Here is an 8,965-nt window from a genome sequence, read left to right as displayed (position 1 = left end):
GACGGAGGCGAAGCCCCCCGCTCTGTTGACACATCGGCCGGGAGACATTGTTGTTCCCCCGCAGCGAATCGTGAGCTAATCGCTAGTTGTTTGTTTTGTTTTTTTTTATTTACCCCGTTTTGTTTTGGTTTCGAAACATGGCCGAGACGCACGTCGTGGATCCGAGCTCCGGAGCCCCGGAGCCGGCAGCGGCGGCGGCGGCGGCTCCGGAGCACCGCAGCTCGGCGCGGCTAGCTCCGGCCGCGGCTCCGCCGGCGCTGCTACTGCGGGGCGGACAGCCGAGCTCCGCCGGCGGAGCGCGCTCCGTGTTCGGCTTCCCGGTCAAGAGCGGGCCGGGGTCGCCGTCCGAAGCGGCGGACAAGCCCGGGTCCCGGTGGGTCCGCCTGAACGTCGGCGGGACCTACTTCATCACCACCAAGCAGACGCTCTGCAGAGACCCCAAGTCGTTCCTGTTCCGGCTTTGCCAGGAGGACCCGGACCTGGACTCGGACAAGGTGAGGTGGAATCTGAACTTTATATCACTCATGTTTGCAAAGAAATTCTTGCACCTGCACTTTGCACACTCTAAAATCTCAATGCACTGCCACTGTTCTATCCCACTGTACATATTCACATCTATAATCATATTGAGAATAAATGTTTACATTCTTCCTATCAGGACGCATCTAAATGCACCCGGACAACAAAGTAGGAATTTCACTGTCCAGGGAAACACGTTTTTACACTGTGCAAGTGACAATAAACGCTCTGAATCTTGATTCTCTTGAATCCTCGAAATGCAGTTTAGCTTGAAATGTAGTGCAATCTGCAGTGTGCACACAGTTTGGCAATCATTTACAGATAGGCTGCTATGAATCTTAAGTATACTTGCATTAAACTAAACTTTAGTCCACTACATGTAATGCATTTTAGTGTCTTTCGTCGCTAAAGACAGGAAGTGGACACAATTTAGATTTCATTCATTTCTTATTCTTCCTCCTTTCTACTATAATCTATTACTGTTATGTTTTTACTTGAAACTCTGGCACAACAATTTCCTTCGGCTTCGGGATAAATAAAGTTGTTCTCATCTCATCTCATCATTTCCGGTTGGAGCCGGCGTTTACAGTATCCATTCACATCATGTTGATTTTTAAGATAAGATGAGATAAGATAAGAACAACTTTATTTATCCCAAAGGAAATTGTTGTGCCAGAGTTTCAAGCAAAACATAAAGATAATAGATAATAGTAGGAAGGAGGGAGAATAAGAAATACAATAAAATATAAAGTGTCAAAGTTAAGACTATCAAATGTTTTAAGGTCTGAAGGTCTTTCTTCTTTAAGGTCTTTTTGTCACTGTTATTGTCGCTCTGTTTCTGTTCTTGCCCTTGTTGTCGTTTTAGTTTTCTATTCTCACCCTCGCTCTTTTTTTCATTGTCTATTTTTATCCTTGCTCATTTTGCTGTCTATTTATTTCTGGGTGTCTTTTAATTGTCTCTTTTAAGATGCGACAAGATAAACTTTATTTAGCCCCATGGGGGGAAATTCTTTTGTTACAGCAGTGTACAGCTGTTGTAATGTCAATAAATATGAATATAAATATAAATAGACAGTTAGAAGATAGCAAAATGCATCCACTAATATAAGACAGCAGAGAGAACAACAACAACAACAACATGGAGGATAAGAATAGACAACAGAATGAAAAAAGGGTGAAAATAGACAACTCAAACTAAACAACTACATAAACAGGGTTGCGATAGCAATGACAAAAATGAAATGAATAAACGGATAAGCAGGATGCGAATGGGCTGAGACCAACAAGGATAAAAAAGACATATTTAAAACGTGACATGTTTAAATTGGTGAGGTAGTGATATTTATTTATATTTATACTCATTTATTCATATTGTCATTGTTGGGGGTTAATAACTTATGATAGATCTACACTTTTTAGCTCCAGCAGCAGTTTGGTAGCAGTGCAAAATTAAATAGCAGCAGTGGGTTGTGCGCGCAAACAAGAAAATACACGGCAGTGAAATATGCATTTACAGGTTAATAAATATATAGATATCCCAATGTACAAATATGTAAAAAAAAAAAGGAGAAATGTACAGGTGATAAATTATGCAAAGAACATACAGTTGAGATGAATATTGAATAGTTTATAAATAAATATGGAAAGTAATTGCAGTTACTGAACTAGTGTACTAGTAGTGGTGTGTGTGTGTGTGTGTGTGTGTGTGTGTGTGTGTGTGTGTGTGTGTGTGTGTGTGTGTGTGTGTGTGTGTGTAGTAGTAGTAGTATAGTGGTTGTGGAGAATAGTGTTTTGTCATTTTGTCAAAAAAACAATGAATTTCTCCTTTTTCTTCTTCTTCTCATTATTATTATTATTATTACTACAGTACAACTGACTAAATTGTATTCATTTCTGTTTTCTCAGTAAATGTTTTCATCTACTGTGCACTTTATTGTTTACTTTAGTATTCGGAGATGTCTTCTCTTTTATTCTGTCTCCGTTAGGTCGAGAAAAACATCTGCATTCCTGTGTACGTCTGTTAAATGTGGAGAAATTGTCCATAAAGCCAACTTTGACTTTAAAATAATTATGGATTCTCCATTAACCTTGTATAGATAGATTACATTATGATTCCCTCGGGAGAAATTCAGTCATCACATCCGAAAACAATTTAGTAAGAACATTGGAATAGAAGAAATACCTAAAGAAAATAAGAAAAAATGGCGTGGGACGGGAATGGTGGATGAGTTAAGCGTCAGGTGTGTTAAAGTGTGATGACAGCAGGCGGGAACGTCACGTTCCTCCGGGCAGCGCTAACTAACTGCTAACCGCTAACCGCTAACTGCTAACCGCTATCGCCGTGCAGGACGAGACGGGGGCCTACCTGATCGACCGGGACCCCACCTACTTCGGCCCCATCCTCAATTACCTCCGGCACGGGAAGCTGATCATGGACAAGAACCTGGCCGAGGAAGGTATAACCCCGTTCGAGTCCGAGTCGAGGTGTTTGTGTGTGTGTGTGTGACGGCGTGGCATGTTTGCTCCAGGGGTCCTGGAAGAGGCGGAGTTCTACAACATCGCGTCGCTGGTGCGGCTGGTCAAGGAGAGGATACGGGACAACGAGAACCGGACGTCTCAGGTGAACCTTTGCTCCAACACAAACATCGGCGTACCTCTAATTTATCGATCGATAAGTCCAGGCACGCGTACATTATCGATATATGTATTGATCTGGACTGATTCTGGTCGTCTTTCGCTGTGGAGATTCTAGGATGTAACGCAGGTTGATGTTTGTTGATGATTCTTCTGCTAGTTTGCTGGTACTTTTAATTCCGGTCGTTTTATTGTTTTCCAAATCCACAAAAAACTGAACCAAATATCAAGTATCGTCGAGAAAGTCAATTTTGAGAGGAAAGAAATCAGTTGGAAATGTTTGAATTACCAGGGATATGATCCGTCCATCTCATCCGAACTGTAGAGAAGTCAGGAATGAGATGATCCTTCAGATCGTAAGCACAAAAAAAGCGGCAGAACACACACGGAGAATTCTTCAGGATATTAAAGAGCGACCTGATTGTTTGCGGATGACATTGTGATCTGTAGTGAGAGCACAGAACAGGTAGAGGAACATCTAGAGAGGTGGAGGTATGCTCTGGAAAGGAGAAGAATGAAGGTTAGTGGCAGCAAGACAGAATATATGAGAAGAACTCAGGTGGAACGGTGAGGCTACAGGGAGTGGAGATCAAGAAGCTGGAGGACTTCAGGTACTTAGGGTCAACAGTCCAGAGCGAAGGAGAGTGTGGAAAAGAGGTGAAGAGACGAGTCCAAGCAGGTTGGAATGGGTGGAGAAAAGTGTCAGGGGTACCAAGAGATAGAAGAACATCAGCCAGAAGGAAAGGAAAGGTGGACAAGACAGTGGTGAGACCAGAGATGATGTTTGGACTAGAAACTGTTCCAATGACCAAAAGACAGCAGGCAGAACTAGAGGTTGCAGAGATGAAGATGTTGAGGTTCTCTTTGGGAGTGACCAGGATGGAGAGGATCAGGAATGAGTCCATCAGAGGAACAGCACATGTTAGATGTTTTGGAGAGAAGGTCAGAGAAGCCAGACTGAGATGGTTGGGTCATGGACAGAGGAGGGATAGAGAATATATTGGTAGACGGATGCTGGAAGTGGAGCTGCCAGGCAAGAGGTCTGGAGGAAGACCAAAGAGAAGATTTATGGACGTCGTGAGAGAAGATATGAAGGTAGTTGGTGTGAGAGAGGAGGATCCAGAGAAGAGGGTGAGATGGAGAAAGTTGACTCGCTGTGGCGACACCTGAAGGGAAAAGCCGAAAGAAGAAGAAGAAGAAGAAGAAGAAGAAGAAGAGTCGAGAAAATCAGGAATTAGATGATTTTTGAGATTGTAAGTGCGAAAAAGCGTCAGAACACACACGGAGAATTCTTCAGGGTATTAAAGAGCGACATGATCCCGACTTCGGCAGAATTATCAGCGTCAAATTTCCAAATCAGACCAAAAAGATTCATAAAAAAAAAAAAAAGAAAAAGGAAATCACTCCATTGTCATTTTCGAGACGTAGCGAGGACGTCCTCGGTTGGAGTCTCCATGTTCTCCTCCGGGAGCTTCTGAAAAACTACACATACGAAAGTTTGCTGTTTGCTGGTTATTTGTTGTTTTAGTGACACACTTGTGTGTGTGTGTGTGTGTGTGTGTGTGTGTGTGACTCAGGGTCCGGTCAAGCATGTGTACCGGGTGCTCCAGTGTCAGGAGGAGGAGCTCACACAGATGGTCTCAACCATGTCGGACGGATGGAAGTTTGAGCAGGTACAAGTAACACACACACACACACACACACATGTTACCGCCATTTTCCATTTTATGTAATTTAGTCTCAGATTTGGATATAATATTATTCAAATTGTATTTTGGTGATTGTCAATTATAGCATCATTATTTATAATGACTTTATTGTGTTTAATTTTGCTTTTTCGTTGCGTACATGCTTATTCATGGCACATGTATTCATGTTTAGGTTAACCAGGTTAGGTTAGGAGCGGGCGCTGAGCTATGACCTGATCAGTTATAAATATAAAATATATATGTGTGTATAAAGGTGAAACTGCTTTGATACCTGTCAGATTCAGTAAAGGACGGAGCGAACACACTGTTTCCCACCGTCATCAACAGTAAACACACGTAGAAACTCGTTCTTTCCGTCTTAAAGCGGTTAAATGAGTGAATACTTTGGCAAATACTTAAAGGGAACTTTAGCCTACTTTCCCTTTATGGCCGACTCTCCTGTGAGATCCTGATCTTCACAGAAGATGCACGATTCCAGTGCTTTATTTTTAGCCCTGGATTCTTCTGGGTTTTAATTTAGCCGCGGTCACTCTGGAGGGCAGGCGGAAGGAGAAGTGACCTTCTCCGGGTCTCCTTCCACAGGCTCCTTGTAGACTCTGAATTGTGCATAGTTGGGATTGAGAGGTCCTGTGATTGACAGGCGGAAGTGTTAAGCCCCGCCTCTCTCCGTCTTCCTCGCCGTCTTCCTCCGCAGCTCATCAGCATCGGCTCGTCGTACAACTACGGCAACGAGGACCAGGCGGAGTTCCTCTGCGTCGTCTCCCGGGAACTCAACAACTCCACCAACGGCATTGTGATCGAGCCCACCGAGAAGGCCAAGGTGAGTCGGGTTTTCTGCGTTGCCGTGGTAACCCTAAGAGGGTTAAAAAAAAACAATATGTTGACGGTAGTTGGCGTGGTAACACGGCACAGACCCGCCCCGCGCCGGTCCAAATCCGTGTCCCTTTTTTTTCCATATACCGAAAACTTCTTTTTGGTCATTTATGTCGCCACGGCGACAAAATTTCTGCTGCGCACGTTGCCGTGGACGACGGCGACGAAACCAGTCAAATCAGTGCAGGAAAAATACCGTAATTTCCGGACGATAAGCCGCGACTTTTTTCACGTAAACAACGATGCGGCTAATATATGGACTTTTTTGGGTGGGGGCGCTAACGAGCTTCACGCCGCTAAAACGTTTATCCTCGTCACATCGGACCGATGAAATGACCGGGAAATTCTGAGTCCGTTCAACTCCGACACCGAAGAAGACGACTTTGACGGTTTTAGTGCGCAGGAGGAAGACCGAGATAGCGACCGCCTAGATCAGGGGTCGGCAACCTTTAACACCCAAAGAGCCATTTGGACCCGGTTTCCTCGGAAAAGAAAACACTGAAAGTTGCAATTACTTTTTGACGTCTAAAATAAAGGTACCACTGTATATATTGCTTTTTATTACCTTTACACTTTGTATAAACAAGTGTGTAGTGTGTTGCTTCTGAAATTCACAAAGTATTACGGAGAAAATTAAATTTTATTTATGTAATGAACTCATTTTGAGCTTTGGGCTTTCAGAGCGTGGAGCGGAGCCTTGACCTGAATTTTAAAAATAAATCGGGAAAAAAATCACTGTGTCAGTAAACAATAAAAAATAAATATTTGCAAAATATCTTCATAAATATTTATTTTACCTGGTTTATGGGACTTCTGCTCCTGAACTTCTGCGCACAGCATCTGCAAATCGGGACTTTACCGGCTTCCGCCAGAGTGACGTTACTTTGAGTGGCGAAAAATAATAAATATAATTTCATTTAAAATTTCAAGATCACAATAATCTTCCAACTTAGAACTAAAAGTTAAAAAAAGGAATTAACACAAATGAGCCGCTCCGGAGCCGCGGGTTGCCGACCCCTGGGCTAGCTAGCCGGTGCGGCTTATATTGAGGTGCGCCTAATAGTCCAGAAATTACGGTAATACATTTTCCCTCCCCGGATCGAGGAGCTCCGCGTGTCTGACCTTGTTCTCTCCATCTTCATCGCAGATCCTCCAGGAACGAGGCTCACGGATGTAGAGCCGGAGCCGAGCAACACTTTTATCAACGAAAAAACGACCACGTGACCTCCCCGGGCCTCGTCGGGATCCAGGAGTTTGGCCCGCAACCACCAACACCGCCATCATCATCATCATCATCATCATCATCATCTTCTTCTTCACCCCCCCATCCTCTGGTGTGCCTTTCCACAGCGGGGGGGAGGTTCCTCCTCCTCCTCCTCCTCCTCCTCCTCCATCATCCAGTTGTGGAAATCTTCAGGTGGAGGCGAAAGAGAAAGAGATCACGAGCCAGTATCCCGATGGTGCATCATCATCTTCCTCTTCGTCGTCGTCATTTTCATCGTCGTCGCCTCGAGAACCCGACGGGACGCCTCCGTCCACTTAGTACAAACCTCCTCTGGATTATTCTAAAGGACATAAAGGAATAAACGCAACTTTTTTGGGTTTATTTCTCTTTGGTTTCGCTTTTTTTCCCGGATCCGTTCGGATGACGACGCCTCCTCCTCCTCCTCGACGGGTCGGAGAGTTTTTTTTTGTTTGTTTTGTTTTGTTTTGTTTTTTGAGAAAAAAAAAAAAAAAAAAAGAGAAATGAAAAAAAAAATGAACGGGGTGGGGGGGGTTTGTTGGAATAATACCCGCACAAAAGAACTTAAGAGAAAAAAAAAAAAAAAAGGAGACCCCTGTGTACGAGCTGCGGAGGCATGTGAGGAATCTATATAATCTCTGTATCGACTGAAATTATAGCAAACACTGAATGCAAACGGTGTAATTGTTGATTTCCTGTATCATAGTTGTCTTATATTCACGTGTTTCCAGTGGATGAGCCTATTTAATGGACAGAAGAGACAAAAAAAAAAAAAATTCGTAGCCGGGTTCCTACACACACACACACACTCACTCCTGCGTGTGTGTATGTGTGTGTGTGTGTGCGCACGTCTGCTGCGCGCCATCTGTGACCGAAATATCACACGAGCACGACTTTTTTTTGTGTGTTTTTTTGTTGTTGTTTTTTTTGGAAAGTTTTTCTTCTTGAATATCCTACTTCGATCTTTGCATATCTGGAAATTGTAATTCTAGGGAAACGGGGAGAAAAAAAAAAAAACGCAGATAGCCGCCGGCTGCCTCGACCAGGGGGCGGGAACGCAAAAAAAAAAAAATTGTTATTAAAAATAGAGAAATAATCGGAAAACACCTGCAAGAAGTTCAAGTCACTCCGATTTTTGGGGATTTTTCGGAGCCTCCTGGTCGGGACGAACGAGGCTTGATGGGAAAAGTGACCGGACTGTGGCCAGTTTCTATGTTGCCTCAAACCCCTCCGTCCTCGGCTAACTCGCGCCCCGTCGACTCGCATCGCGCGTCGCTCGTAGCAACCGCCTGATGGTCAGACTTGACGAGTCAAACTCGTGCCTGCCGTGCGTTTCCACGGGGATTCAAAACGGATCTCAAAACGTTCGTCCTCGCTTCCCCGATCAAGCCGAGTCCGCCGACGTCTCGCCGGGCCTTCCCTTCCCTTCCCCTCGGTCGCCTTTGGACCGCGTCCCCCCGATCCCGGGTTCGTCGACGTACTAAAAGCACACGTGTTCTCGAAGTAAAAAACCCCGTCGGCGGATCTCGACGGTTTCATGTCGGAACTTTTACACATCGAAGAATTTACAGTCCGAATATTTTGGTCGCAAGATACTTTCCGTGTAAAATGCGGAACTGCGCCGATTTCGGGACTTTGCTCTGTTAGCTTTTAGCTTTCTTGACACGTCGGGAGACGCCGTCGCCATGTGACTAACCGGTCCGTATCTCAGTACAATCGTTCATCCTTTGGCTGATTTTGTGCTCCTGGCGCTGCATGAAAAAAAAAAAAAAGGCTCAAATTTTTGAAAGTACCTTATCCACCTTAAAGAAAAAAAAAGAAGCACTTAATTGTATTTGTCCCGTTGGTGAACCCGGTTCTGTGTTCCCTCGCTTCCCAGCGCTCTGTTTCCGACAGACGCGCTTCTGATTTGCCGAGTTTAGACTCTTTCCAAATGTTTCCATTAGCCGTGCTAGCATCGTGGCTAATCGAATTTTTAATCCCCCCC

General features: G+C 44.4%; 1 protein-coding gene across 1 annotated transcript; it reads left to right on the top strand.

Annotated features, from left to right (window-relative positions):
* On the top strand, nucleotides 1-8,965 carry kctd2 (potassium channel tetramerization domain containing 2). Its single transcript, XM_086139961.1, has 6 exons — nucleotides 1-494; nucleotides 2,867-2,975; nucleotides 3,048-3,139; nucleotides 4,731-4,826; nucleotides 5,557-5,682; nucleotides 6,883-8,965. Exons 1-6 carry the CDS (start codon nucleotides 138-140, stop codon nucleotides 6,910-6,912), a joined length of 810 nt encoding a protein of 269 aa, XP_085996087.1. The 5' UTR covers nucleotides 1-137; the 3' UTR covers nucleotides 6,913-8,965.

Source organism: Fistularia commersonii, chromosome 32 (assembly GCF_037954325.1).
Source record: "Fistularia commersonii isolate RoL2024-O1a breed Wild chromosome 32, RoL_Fcom_v1.0, whole genome shotgun sequence".
NCBI lineage: Eukaryota > Metazoa > Chordata > Actinopteri > Syngnathiformes > Fistulariidae > Fistularia > Fistularia commersonii.
The sequence above is the reverse complement of the archived record's forward strand: the minus strand, read 5'-3'. Positions and strand labels throughout refer to the sequence as shown.

Bases quoted from the DNA above. Each gene is read 5' to 3' on its own strand.
- kctd2 (XM_086139961.1), top strand. From the start codon at position 138: ATGGCCGAGACGCACGTCGTGGATCCGAGCTCCGGAGCCCCGGAGCCG. The intron at 2,976-3,047 runs GTATAACCCCGT...TGTTTGCTCCAG, and splicing joins CAAGAACCTGGCCGAGGAAG to GGGTCCTGGAAGAGGCGGAG. The intron at 3,140-4,730 runs GTGAACCTTTGC...TGTGTGACTCAG, and splicing joins ACGAGAACCGGACGTCTCAG to GGTCCGGTCAAGCATGTGTA.